Below are 19,252 nucleotides of genomic sequence, written 5' to 3'. Positions count from 1 at the left end.
GACAAGCAGCCCCTCAAACCCCCCTTTTTATTTTTTTAACATAGCACTAACATTAAGTTTTTGGAGCTTTTACTTCAAGCTTCTTTCTTTCATCCATAGCCTAAGTCACCAAAGGAGAGTAGTATGTTGCCAGAACTGGAGCATCGGTTTCACCTGCAGTGCAGCAGCAGAAGGATAAGGATGCGATAAAGAGCAAATTTATTCTCTTGGTTTCTGACTTTATTATTAAAAAAAAATTCTCATACAGAACAATGTAGCATATTACAGTGGAATCACAGGTGCTTGGAAGTGGTTTGAGAGGGTTTGGGCTACTTGAACTCTGACAGGAGCAGACAGGAGTAAGAATAGTAGTATAATGAGGAAGAAATACTTGAATACTTGTCAACAAAGCAAACTTTCCTCTTCAAAAAAAATACACGTTTTGAAACCCTTCGCAGAGATCATCTGAAGTAAGTTTATAGAAGACTTCTATTTTCTACAGGAAGTCTTTGAATTATTAATTGTTGTAAAACTGTTTACATCTTAGCTGTCAATCTTACCAAAAGCTGGAAATTTTTACCTGATTTTTAATGTGATTTATATTAAACTACAGTTAAAAGTTGCCAAGAAGATTGGAGTAATCTTGGCTCGAGTTTAGGTAACATCTGTTCTGAATTGTATCATATTAGTGCGATTCTGCCTGCCTCACAGTGTAGTAGCTTTCCGTATAATCCAGAAATTGCAACTTCAGTTATTCTCCTAATGAGATCACTTGGCATGAAATACGGGTCTTTAAATAACAAAGCCTAGTGACAAATGAAGTCTTGACTGAATGATCATACTGTCTTTGAAGTCTTATGCAATCTGTTCCTAATAATCTGTTCTTGGACTACAGGTGAAATCTTCCAGAAGTGTGCTAGTAAGTCTCAGTTAACAAATCTAGGTGAAGTCCTAGTCATGAACTCGCTATTTAAATTAGTGGCAAAATATCATCTAACTAAAAAAAGCACTTGCACAAGTCATGAGTGCCATTACTTCTGCAGTCCTTCTGTATAGAGAAAAGTTTATAAAGATTATTCCATTCAAAGCATAGAAGATTTCCGTAGAGAGAAAAATGTCCCAGCTTACAAATCTGTATGATAGTTCAATCTCCAGTCTGTCAGGTTAGCTCTGACAGAATATACTAGGAACTTGAAACAAGTTTGACTTCTGAACCACACAGTGTTGTACCCACAAAGAAATACCCCAGGGACCATGCAATTTGTTCTAGATTCATACCTAGTTACTTATTGTAGTATTATTTAATTCTGACTTCACGCTTGAAATGTATAAAGTAGTCGATGTAAAAGTTAGTAGATATTTAAGGTTGACTTAGTATTAATAAAAAAAATTATGGAGTAGTACTCTATTCCATCTTCCAGAATTCATGCAGTAATTTCTGTAACTCCATGAGCAACAGCTAATGTTCTGTGGTAAGAACTGTTCTTATCAGGAATATAAGGTGGTCAGCAGCGAGCCACCAACAACACAGGATTTACAAAAGTTTCTGGCTATAACTGATCGTGGGATTTCGGTGAGTAACTTAGAGGAGGAGAAGCTCTGCAGACCTCACTTGCACACAAGATTTTTTTCACATTTTTATGCTTTTATAGTAAAGTTTTGTTGTAGCTGTTCTGTACCCATTCTTTAAAAGGATATAGAGAAGCATACCTTAATAAATAAGATTATTATGTAGCAGTGCTTTACAAGAAGAAACATTCCTAAAGCAGAATATGAAATTAAATCTAGTGATACTTTTAAAAAAATGCATAACTATGCTTGTGAAGTATTGCAGTATCTGTGCTTGGGTGCCCAGGATGTCGATCATAGTCTGGTTTTGTAGGATTTGTCACAGAGCAGCAAATGACAATCAAACGTCATAAGCAGACATTGTCAGCATTTCTTTTCCAATACAGACATATAACAAATTCATGTATTTGTTTTCACAGACTTCCTTGTATCATCACTACTCAACAGACAAAGGTCTGGACAGGCCCTGTAGGTAAGAAATACAATCTCAGTGGGACAGGGATTTTACAGCCTGAGGCTTTTCTTTGTGTCCTTAAACCAGTAGATGTTGCGAAGACTCAGGTTTTAACACTCGCCTTGTGAGCTACTGACAAAATAGAGATATGCATGGAGAATGGAATTTGATACCAAAGTGTACATTTTTACATTTAATTTACAGGGACTTACTGTTTACATTCAAAATAAGCCATTCTGGATCTTTCCACTAATATCCCTTTATCTAGTCTCAACTGCTGCAATCTGTCATTTAACCTTTCTGCCTGCAGTGCTTTCAGTGCTATTTCCCTAAGGTTCTTCCACATACATTCTCATTCTCTTTCCTTTTCCTGTCTTTGTACTGAGCTTCTAAGATCAAAAACTATAAAAAAACCCTCGATGTATTTATTTCAAAGCCTTCACTCTGAAAAGAACATAGCAATTTTGAATACAACTTTAGAACAATCATGTGAGGAATGAATTTACACTTTAAGCTATCTGGGACCAGTGCTTCTGCCCCTTTATATGCTTTTGATGTATTTGTTCTGGCACTGTTTAGTCTATAAACCACTAATATAATTGGGAGCTTATTTTCCAAATTCCTGAATTCTGATCTCAGAACTAGACTGTTGCTAATCTTGCTTCTTTCTGTAGTTCTGCGAGTACTGCGAGTGACTACAGGAAAAGAAGGAAGTCAGAACCTGCTGTAAGTCACCAGAGGGTCCACGGCGATCAGAACACAAACAGGCCTAGCCCGGGCCGTACAGATATGCAAGGCCCACATACCACCCTTAGAAAGCCTTTAACTAGCTCATCTCCTTCTTCTCCATCGAGAGCAAAAGGTAAGAGGTATTTGTTGGCAGAAAACTGGTGATGGCTTGCTGTACAATGCATTGGTGGTAAATGCAGCTCCCTCTTGTTGTTCAGTGGGCTTTGCTGGGTGAATTACCATATGAAGTAACAGCTTTGGGCTTTTCTTGAAAGGCTAACTTGTTTTTTTCTTGCATGTGTAATTTTAAGATGAAAGGCTGGGTTTGTAACAGGGATTTTCCAGTTTCAACTGCTTATTCTAACCAGAAAATAAGGGAATAAAAGAAGTCTAAAGCAATCAAGTTTTATTAACTCCACTAGTCTCTTATTATATTGTCATTAAACTGTTTTCAGTATTTACAGAAGGTAAATCAAGATAAATGGCACATGAAGTTTAAGGATGCATACCCAGGATAGTGTATCTTTCATGTCTATATCTGATGTCTTACACATTGCTAGTTAGCAGGACCTAACTTAAGAACACATCCATAGTCTGGTATTTTATTTTGTGAATCCTCTTTTTCCAAGTAACTCACCATTCTCTTGCTGTTCTCCCTGTGTCTCCAGAAAAGAGAGAATGTAAATCAATTGCTAGGGAGTTGGGTGGGTTTTTTAGCAAGATAAACGTTTCTGGTATACCATACAATTTAAGTAATATACAGAGTAACACTGTATACAGTGCATCTCCTGGTTGTTATTATTCACTTAATTGCTGTACCCCACAGCTATATTAATCAGCCTACAGATGTTTCTGAGGCTATATAAACCTTTGTACAAGTAAATTTCAGCTGAAAAGAACCAATATCCAGTCTGCTACAGAATACATTGGATAAAGAAAAGCAGTGAGGCATATTAAGAGTGAGATGATGGAAAAGCAAATTAATTTTAAATCCAGTGTTACAGCAGTAATTTAAAAAGTATTTAAACTCATCCATTTGATACAACAGGTCACACAGTGACAAGCTGTTAAGCTCCATTTACCTGGATTTACTTCTGACTGCATCACCAGTAATAACCATTTACCATGACTTAAAACACAGTAACTGTGTTTGAAAATTCCCTCAGCCCCTACCAGAGCTAATTAACCTTCAGATGATGACATAGCTGTGTCACTCTGTCTTCTTCCAGCATTATGACACCTATTATAATGTTAGTTTTGCCTTGGAGTTTACCCTTTTTGTTAAAGAGACAGAACATTATAAGCTCGATGAGCATAGATTTTGAACTCATATGTATGTTTCCTTTTCTGACCCAGATTCAAGCAGGTTGAGGTGTTTGAATTGTGTGTCCTCAATTGAATGTTTCCACTTGAGGCCATTTTTGAAACTTCAGTGCAAGCATGAGAGACCATAGTTCCAAATTTGTCTCACAGTGACTTCCAGGTGATGAAAACAATTTAAAACTTGCTTTGTTATAAAAATCAGTCTTGGGGTCATTGCGCTGGTTAGGCTCAGTAAACTGGTACATCTTCCTTTGAATCCTATGGTAGGGTTAAAATTACCCCCCAAAATAAAATCACCAGACTAGCTCAGAAGGTTTGGAAGCAAGATAAAACTATATTTACAGCAAAACTAAAAACCTGAAAGCATATAACACAATGCATATGTACAAAATACGTTCACATGTATTTACAATTCAGAAATAACACAAAGATCCCCCCCGGACAAATTCAGACGAGGCTGGCAGCCACCTTCTCCCCGACAGAGACAAAACCAGGCCCCGCTGTCACCTACTCAGCCAAGGTTAGGGTAACTATGCAAGATCAGCCAGTGTGGGGAAAAGAGGAGGAGGAGGAGGAGGCAGTGAACAGAATAGTTTCTGCAGCAGACTTTATCCTAGTCCGACAAGCAAATTAAATGATATAGACTTATCTATATTTTTTTTTATAACCAATCCTCTATTTGATTTAACCTTTTTTTTCTATTCAACATCTCTAGACTTTTCCTATTCTATGTTTATAATTTAAAATTATTAATGTTAACTCTAAACTACCTCACACCAATATAGCACTTCCTCAGCTGCCCTCCATAGGCTGTAGAAAAAGATCATTCCCTTCAGGGAAAGTGCAGCTACCTATGAACAACTAGGAGAAATTTTCCATTTGATCTTATATATGATCTTAATTATCTTAGAATATGCAGTTGCTGTGAACTCTCTGAGCCATTATACAGCTCAAAAATTCTGAACAGCTTCTTTCTGAATGCACAGGTGGAAAAGTTACTGTGATCTAGATCTGATGTTTGGCTTCATCTTTAAATCCTTTGCAGCTTTTATTGTCTGTTGACCTGCTTCAGAATGAATATTAATGCTTGTTACTTTAGCAGGGAAGGAAGGAGGGAGGGGCAGGGTATGGTTGGAAGTGGGGGGTGTGGAAAGGATAACATCTCCATAATTCATGAAGTATTCTTTTTGATATTCAAATTATCATGAGTAGATTTTTACAGATGGAAAATAATTATTAACTCTGATGCTCCAGGCTGAAGCAACCTATTTACTGACCTAAGCTGGTAGATGCATTAATTGCTGTCTCTTTTCTTGTCTTTCTAATACTTACTGACGTTAACTTCAATTTTCTGAATCTTTTAATTTCTGGCAATGTCTCTTTTTTACCATGCTGCTCTATGGATTATAAAGGTGGGGATATTAGCAAAGCATATCCATCCCTTTTAAATTATTCAGTGCACAACCACAACACCTCAAATGAATTAGATTACTGTAGCACTTACAGACAACATTTAGCTGTTCCAAATGATTCAAGAAGAGCAGTCAGCTACAAGAATGGTTGGCAAATGACTCGTCAGAACGCAGAAGTCTGGAGCAGCACAGAAGAAACTGCTTCTCCAAAGAGAAAATCTCGTAGCTGTGACGATCTTTTAACAGATGACCGCGACAGCTTTCCCGATGCACAGGCCAAGTCTGAAAGCATGGGCTCTCTGTTATGTGAGGAGGACTCCAAAGAAGTTTGCTCTATGAACTGGGCCTCCCCATACGTTGAGGGCCATGGCAGTAGCAGGTCAAGAGTTCGTCACAGATCTGCACATGATGCCCCAGGTTTCCTAAAAATGTACAAAAAGATGCACCGCATCAATCGCAAGGACTTGATGAATTCTGAGGTGATTTGTTCTGTGAAGTCCAGAATACTGCAGTATGAAAAAGAGCAGCACAAAGGTATTCTTCAAGGCTGGAGAGAGTCTTCTACTGAAGAGGTGCCCAGAGACATGGTGCCAACCAGAATATCTGAATTCGAAAAGTTAATTCAGAAGTCAAAATCGATGCCGAACCTAGGTGATGACATGTTGTCAACTGTTACATTAGAGCCTCCTAAAAATGGCTTGTGTCCAAAGAGGCGATTCTCTATTGAATCTTTGCTGGAAGAAGAAAATCAAGGCAGACATCCAACTCAGGTACAACGGAGCTACAAATCTAAAACTCTGGTGCCAATTCATATTGAAGTGACCAGCGATGAGCCACCACGATCGCATATGGATTTTTCAGACAGCGACCAAGATGGAGTGGTTTCTGACCTCAGTGACTTTATCCAAATAGAGGGGTCATCCTTTTGCAGTGAAAGTGACTTTGACCATTTTTCCTTCACATCATCTGAAAGCTTTTATGGATCAGGCCATCACCATCACCACCACCACCACAGGCATCTCATCAGCTCCTGCAAAGGGCGATGTCCAGCATCCTACACTCGCTTCACCACCATGTTGAAACATGAAAGGGCTAAACAAGAAATCACTGAGGATCCAAGGAGACAGGAGGCAGAATCTGGCCTCTCTAAGATAGCATTCCTAGTCAGTCCAGTGCCTTTCCGGCGAAAAAAAAGTGCAGCTCCTAAAAAACAAAGTGAAAAGAAAAAATGCAAGTCATCTGTATTTGAAGCACTAGATTCTGCACTTAAAGACATCTGTGACCAAATTAAAGCTGAGAAAAGAAGGGGCAGCTTACCCGACAACAGTATATTACACAGACTTATTACTGAGCTGCTTCCAGATATTCCAGAAAGGAATTCATCTCTTAAAGCTCTGAAAAAGAGACCAATGCACCAGCCTTTTCATCCACTGCCTCAAGATGGTGCTATCCATTGCCCCTTGTACCAGAATGATTGTGGAAGATTACCTCTTAGTGCCTCTTTTCCAGACATGGATGCAACTAACAACAATGATAGTGCACTGTGTTTCCAAGGTGGATTAACTTTCTTCCTCTTTGTCATTTACTTACCCAGCCTTACTCCCTGTATTTCCCACCCTTTCTCATTCCATTTTTGTGTCATCTGTAAGAAACTTCCACCCCACAAAATTCATAATTATGTCATTTTTACATGGGTGATGAGAATAAATAAATTTGCTGTCTATTCACAAAATTACAGTTCTTTGGACAGCTAGAATAATGCTGTATTTCAGTTAACAGATCGTTAGTGCTAAAGATTGACGTGGTATTATTAAATTAAGCAATGCAGGGGTTTTCCCCAGCAAGACCTTGCAGATAGCTTTTCTTTTATTATTTAGGAGAAAAAAACCCTACTGCATCTAAAATATGTTATAGTGTATATTTTTTTAACATGTAAGTGATAAAAATGCTCTTAATTCTTATGAAAATACACTAATTCTGCTGCTTTGTATTACTTTTTGTGAATAGACCTTATGGTCATTTTATGCAGCTTCCATTTCCATTGCTCAAACAATACAGTCTCCAATTTCTGTGGCTACAAAACTGATTCTTCTCATAGAACTTTAATATATCTCTGAAGTTTTAAGAAATTTCTTCTTCTCTTAGAAAGGAAATTTGCAATAATCAAAACTTGAATGAAATTGTCAGGGAGAGCGTAACTTAAAAAAAAATTTTCTTGACAGTGATCTGGTTTAAAAGTTACTGCTTTGAGTTGTTTGTTGCTCTGCTTCTCTTTTTGAAGAGAACTGCTTGATCTTAAAATGCTTTCAAAGTTTAACCTTGTGATACTAAAGGAAGCCAACTAGGTTCACAGAAAGAATGCACAGGGGCATATGCCAGAATGATGCAGATTAATGTCTTTGGCAAGTGTATAATTATTTTTCTTTTCAAATGGAAACATTACCACGTTAAAGAATTCTGTTTCTAGACACTAAGTCCTCTGTGAGAATTTAATGACAAATACAAAGATATTCTTGAAATCACAAATGGATATGAGATCTATACTGTATCAGTTACACAATATTTGATCAGACACCTCTTAGTTACCTTTTATCTTTGATGTTTGCAAGTACCACACTACTAAATACATATTTCAAGACAAAGCAGAACTGAAGCTGTTGCCACCTTGTCTTGACTAGTTAAAATACACATAATGAGGACAAAGAATCTGGTTTTTAAAAAAGCAAGCTATAAAACACAGTCCAGAATTGAATTAGCCATATGTAAAGTCTGATCATGATTAATCCTGACAGGCAGTACGACAAAATGAGACTGAGGCTGTTGAAAATTGTACTGGTCACGTATCACAGTTGCTAAATAATGAGAATTTTCCAGTCCTTGAAAATAAGGAAATCCACAGGGCAGAGTAAACATGGATTCCTAACAGCTTCTGCAGATAGGAAAGAGCCCAGCATGAGAAAAGTGGTACACTCTGTCAACATTTTTATCCTTAAAGTAGCGTGGAGAATGAGTGTAGCAGAATGTTTCATTGACTTCTATCAGCACCAGTCATGGCTGAGTCTACTTCTAATGAAATTTCATGTTTAGCAGCATCTGTGTGTGCCTCTTACAGCCACCATCCACACAGAGCTCCTGCAAGGACATAGAAAAAAGCACTGACAACTACCAATATTGATGGCTTAAGAAGCTGTTTCAAAATACAAGAACTATTTCATCCGAAAACTGCTTCATTTTCACTCCTTCCCTCCCGTGCCCTTCTCCTCCTGCTACAGAAAAAAAGACTAGATGTACTTGGAGACACTACATCTTTAGGTTTGTGCAGCAAGCATAAACAATAGAGCTCAGATGCATGCCATATCAAGAAAGCTGTCCAGAACTATGGTGGTGATATACTTATTAGTGATGATATGCTTGCAACCAGTGACATTTGTTTTGCCTCCATTGTATATATATCAGTAGCCTCAAGTTCTGTCTTGGCCAACAGCCCACTGGAGACTATTTACATCTTTCTTCTCTAAGACCCAAACATAATGGACAAGAAGCTTTCAATTCTTTGGGTTTCCATTTGTACTTCTGTAGAAATACATGAGCTTGGTAAGAAAAGATTGTGTGTAAGAAGTCAAAGAAAGACAAATATCAGTCATGTGTCTCCATGGGCAGGCATCAGTGTGGCAGTAGCAAACCAAAACAGTAAATCCCAGAAGTCAAGAGGCAGTTCATTTTATCTTCTAGTCTGAAATCATTCTGCTACTTTTTCTTGTCAATTCCAACTTATAAAGCTATAAAGAGTGTAAGATTATTTTACTTTCATTAAAACATGAAAATATGTATTCACCATCCTATAGTATACTTCCCTGAAATAAACATTGCTAAACTGTGCTTTAGAGAAAATCTGCCACACAGATTGGTGATTACTGATTTGTATTCCATCTCATAAACCAGAATTGCTTTTACAAAGTAACATCCCTTTCAATTCCATTGTGCTGGCTAACATGTGACCCTGTTAAATTAGAAATTTATCTTAGATCACTTAGGAGGAAACATTTTTTGTTCATTATTCTCTCACTGAAGCATGCTTCAATAGTGTTTTGTGCATGTAATTGTTTTTATATTGTTGACATTCTAAAACAGTTTTGTGCAACCTGATGAAGTCCTGGTACTGCTGTCATGTCTTCCATTTGGTCCATTAGGGATGCATCCCTTCATACAAGGAGGCATAATTTGCCATCCTGACCCTCTAGCATACATTCTTCTACAGTGGATCAGAGGACAGCCTTGCCTTTAGCTTGAGAGTTAGTATCTTCTTTTCTTTGAAGGTGCACTTTAGCCATCATGTGTGCTTTATTCTAATTTCTAAAGGTAAATAATACATTTCAGTATCTCCTCACCCCCTAAATGAAACCAAGCAGAATCACTGATTTGAATAGTTTTGTTTAATTTACAATAGTTTCACATGATTTCTGTTTTCAGTAGACCAGGAATCTCCTGGAAGTTATTCTTCTGCTTTCACTGATGTGGGAAGATGTACTCCAAGGGAGAGAAGAGGAACTACAGACAAAGAGGTAGTGAAACAAGGAAAAATCATGCAGCACTATCCTTATGCAAAATTGGTAACATATCTCAGACAAGATTTGTGTTGTTTTTAAGACACTGTAATGATGCAGATAAGAGGAACAGTTATTTATAGCATCAGGTGGGACATCATCCTTCTTTTCTATTAAGGAGATCGGTACTTCAATTAAATTCAGAGATTATCAAGCTTTGTATAAGCCCTATCTCCTACTTATGGACATAAATTTACTAAGCATTGATAGGCTCTGGCAAAGTGGCCAGAATGAGTGCTGGGAACAAAAAATAGTAGATGAGGCTGGAGAAAGGCTCTTTTGAGAACCAGTGTTACAAAGAGAAACTGCCTCAGAAGTTTCAAAACTGGTACAAACATCATCTGTATTTTACCATTGCTTTTGTCCAGAAAAAGCAAACCCAAAAACTGTTGTTAGTGTTTTAGACAAAACTTCTTACCCTAGGAGCAACCCCTGATTTCTGTAGCAGTTGGTGATTGTACTTATATGGTGATTGCTTAATTTAATGCTTTGGAAGAGGAAATGGAAGCAAGCATACAGACTTTAGAGTCACAAAGAGCATCACTGTATAGCATAAACGATAAAAAAAGAAATGGACTAGATCAAGAATATTTCTTGATCTAGATCTATAAATGTTTTCCATACAGGCTTCACGGATTTTATTCAGCCAAAGTAAATGCATATTAACCAACATCTACAGACTGCAGGTTGTTAAAATTGTCCATTCATTTGTATTGCACAAAATAATGGCAGCATAAGAGAGTACTGTATTTTTTTTATTACTGCTGATATTTGAGCTTTTTGCCCTTGGCCTCTTAGCACTGTCTACTTTAGTGCTACAGGTCAGAAGTGGCTACAACTCACTTAGAAGGGTTATATTACTGCAGTTTGGTTAAGAGTTTTGATTACAAACACCTAAACTTCTTGACAAAGGAAGCTGTGTATTTAATGACCTGTTTCTGCAGGAAGCACTGTAAGGCACAAATCCTTTTCTGTTGCATCTTGGTCACAATTAAAAAGCTGAAACGTATTTACTGTATAGCAATACTACCTGAATATATTAATCACTTTGCCTGCTTTTCAGAAACTGCCAGCTAGAGCTGTATATGACTTTAAAGCTCAGACTTCTAAGTAAGTACTGGACTTCTGTTCATTTAAGAATTCGTAATTTGAGAAAACTCTTTCTAGCACTTGTGATAACTAACTGCTGGTTAAGGCAGTTTCAACAGCAAATGCTGCGGAAGCAGAGGTCTCTCCTTGCTGCCACAGCAGTATGCATTAACAGACTTTGTGAGGAGTTAGTTTGTAATAAAAATACCTTAAATTGTTGTTCTCTTCATTGTTTGTTTGAACACATGAATGGCTGTACGTCTCAGCCTTCTGCAGTACAAGTCCCGAGCGTCACCCATGGAACAGTTAGTTGTAAATTGTATTTAAGTGACGCAAGGAGCCGTGCTTAAAATACTCTTATAGGGTGCTTAGCAATATTCTGTGTATTGTTTCAGCATCTCCCTGCCTTAATATACACAGGCTCTCTGCAGGATGTGGTATGTCCCACACCATGACAAACTACAGTGGTCCCTAAGAAAAAGAAAGTCAGGAAAGACTGGTTTAAGATATGAGAGAGTCATGGTAGAAAGCCTGTTATTTAATTTTTGCTATTAATCCAGAGCATTCAATCTTTAGAAATGGCCAAATATTGACACCAAAGTAACAGAAACTATCTCTGGTAGAAAATTCCTAATTTGGATTATCAGAACAGCAGATTAGCTTTTGAAAAACCAAATGGACGATACAACTAGTAACTCCCAGTCCAGGATCTGAAAATATTCTTAATGATTTGGATAATTTCCTCTTTTTTTGGTATCCAATATTAAGCATATCACAGGCCCTGAGTATCAGAAATGGTGAGAACAGAATGCTGTGTTCTTCACACTTCTGAACATCTGTCTTGGAAGAAAAATGCATACAGCAGAAGCAAGCCAAGGAATGCTGCTGCAAAAAGGTAGTAATAGGCCATAGAGAGATGGGATATCTTTTATAGTTCTCGCTACTGATTTCATACAGAACACCAAATACCCCCTCAGAGGCCTGTCATAAAGGCAGCATGTAAACAGGCAATCAGGAAGGCAACACATTTTCATGCAGATCCAATACCAAAAGCACTGGTAGTAAGAGCAATACTTCCATGGAATCACAGGGTAAATCAGCCCTCAGTAATGTACAGATAGTACCTGAGATTCATAAACTTCAATTATTTAATTTTATATGCTGTAATCAACTGATAAAATTATACCACAGCTCTGACACTTTTTCTTCAAATGTTTAATTGCTACGTTTTATTTCAGTTCCAAACTGTAAAGATCTCAGAAACTATGCAGGTGGAAGAGTTAAATGTAAAGCTGTAAATACCTGATCTAAATACATTTGTTACAGAGAGCTGTCCTTTAAGAAAGGAGATACTGTCTATATCCTCAGGAAAATTGATCAAAACTGGTATGAGGGTGAGCACCATGGAAGAGTTGGAATATTCCCCATTTCTTATGTTGAGGTTTGTTCTCTGTTTTAATTCCTTGAATTAATTTGGTAATGGGTGCATAAACTTCATGAAAATTATTAAAATACATGGCTTTTTTCTCTTCTTTCTTAGAAACTTTCTCCCCCAGAAAAAGCACAGCCTGCCAGGCCACCTCCCCCTGCACAGATTGGAGAGATTGGAGAAGCTGTTGCCAAATACAATTTCAATGCAGACACAAATGTGGAGTTATCACTTCGAAAGGTACCGCTTAGAACTAGCTTTACAAAAATACTGTCATAGGTCTACTGCTACACAGAATTAATATATAGGTCTATAGTTTGCTTTGGTGCACTCTGCATTCAATATTTGATAATGATAGGAAGCTACTAACCTAGTATCTAACTGGCTTGCAGTCTTTCACAGCTACCTGCAAATAAATACATTGTGCATGTAAACTGTATTGTGGTAGGTTAGCATATGCAAACATCTGCTAACTGCCCACCACCTAGATTTCTAGTTTCTACCTCCATTATCCATACTATTTCTTAATAGTTATTTCTTGCTGTCACAATTATCACAGTAAGTTTTTCATATAGAAGAAATAGAGAAATACAGAAAATACTATGCTCTTTCAGTGGAAGACTGAAACAGGTTGTCCAGGGAAGTAGTTGAGGCCCCATCCTTGGAGATACTGAAAATCAGGCACAACAGTGCTCTGGGCAACCTGATCTAATAGATGTCCTTGCTCACTGCAGAGGGATTGGACTTGCTGACCTTTGGAAGTCCTTTCAAACGCAAATAATTCTATGATTTATTTTTGTGAGCATAGCAGGTTTTGCAAATGCTGCATTTATTTAACAGTCTGCTTTATACAGCCTGCTCTTATCTGTTCTGTACACATCCTGGTGCTTAGACTTTATTGTATGTGAGCAAAGCAATGTTTAACTTCTGAATTTTGTGAGAAACTGGAATATTACCACTGTGGAGAAACTTCAGTACTTCACTAGTGCAATAACAAAGTAGTACATCATTCTTGTCCACTGGAAAGTTCTGCCTCTTAATTTATTTATTTTTTTAAGAATTAGAATTCATAAAAGTTAATCAGTGTTTTGTTCTTGAAGTAAGAGTAAGCATACACTATTGCATATCAAAGTTAGGGTCTTGACTAATAGCTTGGCCAGCAGTTAAAACAGGTTATGTTCCAAAGAAAAGTGTAAATATTAATCTCCCAACCAAGAGTAGCAGACTACATGACAGTCTCCTGAGGTAAAACCATTAGCATTTGCAGTCCATGACTAGCCTCCTGCTTTGCTGAAATGGTGCTTGGGAGCAAAACTAGAAGTGGGTAGATTCAGATTGGATGTCAGAAAGAAGTTCTTCACCATGAGGGTGGTAAGACACTGGAACAGGTTGCTCAGGGAGGTGGTGGAAGTACCATCTCTGGAAGTTTTTAAGGCCAGGCTGGAAGGGGCTCTGGGCAGCTGGGTCTAGTATGAGGTGTCCCTGCCCATGGCAGGGGGCTTGGGGCCTCTTCCAGCCCTGACAGTTCTATGATTCTATTATAAATGGGAGGAGAAACATGAAAGCAGAGATGATTCTCAGGACTGATGGGGAAAAAGCACTGCAGGGAAAGCAGTACTGTGTGTTAAAGTAATATCTGCTATTCAAAAAATTCACTTACAATGTATCCACTGATGACTTATTTTCATAATGCATTTCAGGGAGACAGAGTAATTCTTCTTAAGCGCGTTGATCAAAACTGGTATGAAGGTAAAATACCAGGAACCAACAGACAAGGCATCTTCCCTGTTTCCTATGTAGAAGTCATCAAAAAGAATGCATCGAAAGGTGCTGATGACTACCCTGATCCTCCAATACCCCAAAGCTATTCTAGCGACAGGATACACCATTTAAGTTCAACTAAGGTAAGGATTTTTTTCCCTTTGCTATCCTGCCTAGAGTGGGTTGGTTAAGAAGGACTTGTAATTTCTTTATTAATGTAAGAAAATGTGTAATTTAATGTATTAAGTATACTACATTTTCTTTCCTGTATAGATAGAATTGGATTACTAACTTGTTATTAAAGCATTTTAGTAGTCTGCTAGGACTTTTGTTCTTTTCTTCATTAACTTTTCAATTACTGAGAGTAGGGCCAGGCAGAATTTGGGCAGAAAACCCAAGCTGACAGAACAACATTTATTTGGGAATTAGAATTTGAGCATTAAGGATATGTCTAGCATTCTTTTCATAGTGCAATATGAAGGCAATTTCCATAACATAGCTGTTCTAAAAGTCTGCCATCCTATAAGCATGAAAAAGGCAAGAGAGGGCAATTTGTGTGGGGACAGAGATTGCCAAGACCAGTTCTGTGCCTTTCAGAGAGCAGCTAATGGTTCTGTACTATAACCTTCCTCCACTTACGATTCACACACTAGAAGAAGGCTGTTGGTACAGCAGAGTTTCTTTGGAGTGGTGTGACAATAGTGACAGTATTGTTTCATTTAGTAGCAAAGCAAATATCACCACGTTGTCCATGAACTGGAATTCAGACCTTTGTAGTTGTAATTTTTACACCAAATATCTTTCATAGGTTCTGATTTTTTTTTCCTCCCTAGTCTGTGTAACCACCACAAATCATACTATAGGGTCTGCAGAAAGATTCCTGCATTCCTATTTACCATTTGCTTGTGAGTTTTCAGTCACCTGTGCAGGGACCTTAATCTCTTTGGGAGCGATAGAAACTACAAAAGTTTCTGCATGCAAACCATGATTACCACGTGATCAATCTGTCACAAATGATGTTGAAAACTTTGCTAGATATTCCTCTTTGTTGCTTACCTCTTTGGCTTGGCCAGTAGGCATTGTGTGTAATTATAAACTTCTTATCCTGCTATCAACCTCTACTTGATTCATTTGGATTTATCTCCTTTTCTACTTTCCTATACTTGCCTACTGGTGCTCATTTACATGCCTCAGCTTTGAGAAAAGTTCCACACTTATTTGCAGCTTTGGGGACACTCTTGTAGACAAGAGTGGCCTCTGCTTACAACTAAACAATAGTAGCTGGTTTTAGACTGTTGCTAGAACAAGTCTTGTCTGGTTCCCCAGAACGTGTCACAACACAGAACTAGCTCTTTTCTCTTTCATTCTGGAAAGAAATGTTGAATTTAAATAGCATCAACTTGTTTAGCTGCAGACTGAGACAGTCATAAGCTAAGGCCTTTTATTACTACAGGAATCAAGAAGTTCCAGCAGGAATGTCAAGTATGAGCATAGGTGCTCCATATTACAGCTGTCTCTCTGCATCTGGAGATGTCTTTTCTCCATTCTCTATGGAACACACTTGTCTCTTAATGCATCCTCCAGCTAAAGCTGCTGTCTGTATAACAACCGTAACCCTTGTTGAGCATAGGTGATGCTTCACACCATTTAAATCTGAAATTACAAACCTGTCCTATCACGTGTTTTGTTAGTTACTAAATTAGTTCTGTAGGGTAAAAATGTGGAAGCTTTCTTTGTAACATAGGAAACTTTTGTAATCATCTGGTTTTAGCAGAAGTAGGGAGAGAAGAGCTTCTGCTAGCACTTTTAAACAGACACCAAGTTTCTGAACTGTGTTCAGAAACAGCAGTACCATGCAAAAAGACACCTTGTTCCTGGCTACAGAGAAGAACTTCGGTAGTCCCGAGGGTGTCATGAGACTTACCACCATTACTGATACCACTTTTCCTATTCCAATGGAGTTTTTTAAGCACATATCAGTCTTGCTGCTAGAGCAATTGCACTAAACTTCTCCAGCTTAATGGCAACAAAAACAAATAAGCAATACTGGTTGGGAGCAAACTTTTCACTCCTTAACTGGGCCTACACCATCTGTATTTTTATCTTTAGTGCAGCCTGTAACCACAAGAAACAAAAACTGGTAATGTCCCCTCAGCATTGACCTTAAAACCACAGGTTAGAGGCCCTTGTTCAAGAAAAAAGGTGAGAAAGAGACACTGGGTTATTGCTTGTAACAGCCTCGCTCGTCTTCAGCAGACTGCATTGTATCAATCTATGCTATTTACTTTGGTAGAGAAGATTCTGTAACAAAGGTTTGTCTAAATATAAAGTAAATCTCTTTGCCTCAAGAAAACTCAAAGCAGAAGGTAAGTAAATTAACCTCCCAGTTCTGTGACATTTTGAAATCATTACCCTATTCTAGAATAATGCTTAAAGTCTAAAGTAAATAATGAAAAGAGATGTACACCTAATTATTCTGGATAAGTCTAACAATGAGATCAAAATATTTTTCACCCAGTTTTAACTTTGGTGATTAATAGTAACAAAAATGCATTTTCAGTATTTACTGAAGCAATGGATATCCACTGATGCTGTGTTCGTATGACTCGCCAGTCTCTCGTTCTCACAAAAGCATGTTTCTTTTACCAGAAGGATACTTCAATCAATATTATGTAATGCTACTCAAAATATACTCCTGTGTATGTTGATATTTTAAAGCATATTTGACTATCTACATTCAGTTAGAAGTGAATGTACCTTCCACAAATACTGATGTCATTTTGAAAAGGCAAAAAAGAATGGGTTCTGCGACTGCTCATGCCTTAATAAAAGTATGCAATGTATTAAAGATGTTTCTTAAACACTTTCTCAGAAGTAGGAAGAAAAAGTGGAAGAACTAATGTTAGGATAACTAGAAATCGCCCCAGTTGTTACAGTTAAGAAGAAATACTTAATGACACAGAAGCGTACTTCTGAAAATGCTATTCTGAGAACAACAGTAATGGTTTGGGGATGCTTACATTAATATTAATCATCTGATTTAATAACTCATGACAGGGTCACTAACAGAGCACTATAAGTAACATAACTTTAGCAGATCAAATGCAGGTTGCCTTCATGAATGTAGTGATTCAGATATGTCATAATATTTGACATTTAAGCCCCAAGCCAGAACCTGATACAGTTTCACCTTTCAAATGTCTTTCCTGATGTTCTGATTCATGTAGTAATGATTTCAGACACTCGTGCTGACTGAAATGATACCCCATAATCCATATGATGCTGTAGACAGTTTTCTTTTCCCATCTACTCATATCCTACTTCTTGGTCATGCTTATTTATTTAAATTCCCATGTTTTTCTTATTTTCAAAGTTGCCTTCTCGAGCACTGTCCCCACTTTCCAGACACCTTTCCTCCTCTTGGTCACACACTGATCGAAAGATTCTCCCGGCTGCCACTAGTGACTGGTTTTCAAGGACTGTTGGCTTTTCACCTTCAAGCATGCCACCTCCACCATTTGCAGACAGTTTTCTTTGTGACTTGGAAGAACTTGATTCCTTGGCATTAACAGCATCCCAATCTGTACCAATCTCCCCAGGTCACCTTATTCCAAATACAGAGGTGTCTCTCAAGTCTCCCACAGCTCTTCCTCTGTCCTTTCTTGTTTCTGCCTCTGTCTCACCTTCAGCCAGCTCATCTCTTGACATAGCATATAAGCATACCAGCAACAACATCAAACCAGGAAGAGATAAAGACTTGAGTGGTATACTTAACTCCTCAGTTATTGAAGTACCTAAAGACTTGCCAGATACTACAAGAAAAAGTGAAAATATTGGTGCTATCTGTAACATCCCTTTGCCACATGAAGGTGGCCAGATCTCCAGAATGCTAGCTGCAACTGCTGAAAATGAAGAGGAAATCTGTACCACAGATCTGTCAGTTAATATAGGGGATTGGTCCGAGCTTCAGGAATCAGAACTGCAAGATACAACAGAAGAACTGACAAGACTCTATATAGAGGAGGATCTGGGAAGTGACAGTTTAGAATTCCCAATAGCAAGTGGAGAAGACTCTCTGGTACATTATGAAGGATACACATCACCAGTTATGGATAAGGTATTTTAATTTCTGAAAAAAACTGGCTTCTGTTCACATAACAGTATCATTCTCTGCCTTTTCTTGTACTGACATGTTTGTATTGTGCACAGGCACAGTTTTATACTATTGCATTTGATAAAAGCTGGCAGTGTTAAGGGATAGTTCCTTCTCAGAAGCAGGCATATACACCATTTTAACTTCTATGGTGTATCTACTACACTTCTTTCCCTCCTGTCCTTGTTACCTGCCATAGAACTTTCGATGTGACATGCAAGTGAACCATTTTCCCCTTATATGCCATCCTTTCCGAGCCAGAGGCTGCAGTCGGCAAGTGCTATCCAAAGCCTTCAGAGGGAGGGACATGCCTCCTCTGCAGAGACTCAGTGGTTTGTACTTCACACATGTCACTTCACCAGATGAGGTATTTATAGTAGACTCTGTTACGAGAATGTGGCTTAATAATAACAGATCAGATTATGTTTGGCAGTTAGACAAATGCTTTACCCCTAAAGCCCTTCCCAGTTCCTCTTTGGGACAGCACAGCACTGAACTATCCCAAATATGTGCTGGCCCTTAAATGCCACCATATCACCACACAGTTTGTGTCATTTCTAGGCAGAGTTTTAGACACAATTTTTTTTCTGTCCAGACGTTTCAGGTAGTGACTTTGGCTAGCACAAATGTGTAAATCAGATACTTAGGATGATATTAGGCCAAATATAAAACTGGTTAATTAGAAAGATTTTGCAGACTACCTTTACCCTTACTTGACCTAAGAACACCAGGACAAAACCATAAGAAGAG

General features: G+C 38.0%; 2 protein-coding genes across 22 annotated transcripts in view; one reads left to right on the top strand and one right to left on the bottom strand.

Moving 5' to 3' along the window:
* Positions 1-19,252, top strand: part of SORBS2 (sorbin and SH3 domain containing 2) — a 146,245-nt gene that overhangs the window by 114,666 nt on the left and 12,327 nt on the right. For 5 of the 19 annotated variants that reach the window (XM_064148998.1, XM_064148999.1, XM_064148990.1 and 2 more), the window contains 9 exons: positions 1,968-2,020; positions 2,677-2,864; positions 5,467-7,020; positions 9,937-10,028; positions 11,134-11,180; positions 12,486-12,600; positions 12,700-12,828; positions 14,289-14,492; positions 17,723-18,604. In XM_064148998.1, coding sequence (XP_064005068.1) covers positions 1,968-2,020; positions 2,677-2,864; positions 5,467-7,020; positions 9,937-10,028; positions 11,134-11,180; positions 12,486-12,600; positions 12,700-12,828; positions 14,289-14,492; positions 17,723-18,475 — 3,135 coding nt within the window. In that variant the 3' untranslated portion in view covers positions 18,476-18,604. Of the gene's footprint in view, positions 1-1,967; positions 2,021-2,676; positions 2,865-5,466; positions 7,021-9,936; positions 10,029-11,133; positions 11,181-12,485; positions 12,601-12,699; positions 12,829-14,288; positions 14,493-16,458; positions 16,552-16,909; positions 17,198-17,722; positions 18,605-19,252 lie in introns of those variants that run through there. The other 14 variants (XM_064148991.1, XM_064148988.1, XM_064148994.1 and 11 more) reach the window with 8 other exon arrangements.
* CFAP96 (cilia and flagella associated protein 96) overlaps positions 4,925-19,252 on the bottom strand; it is a 101,582-nt gene continuing 87,254 nt past the window's right edge. For all 3 annotated transcript variants that reach the window (XM_064149009.1, XM_064149011.1, XM_064149010.1), the window contains one exon: positions 4,925-6,669. The gene's annotated coding sequence lies outside the window, so the exon portion shown is untranslated. The remainder of the gene's footprint in view (positions 6,670-19,252) is intronic.

Source organism: Pogoniulus pusillus, chromosome 9 (assembly GCF_015220805.1).
Source record: "Pogoniulus pusillus isolate bPogPus1 chromosome 9, bPogPus1.pri, whole genome shotgun sequence".
Taxonomy (NCBI): domain Eukaryota; kingdom Metazoa; phylum Chordata; class Aves; order Piciformes; family Lybiidae; genus Pogoniulus; species Pogoniulus pusillus.
Note: the sequence above shows the minus strand (reverse complement) of the source record. Positions and strands in the feature narration are given on the sequence as shown.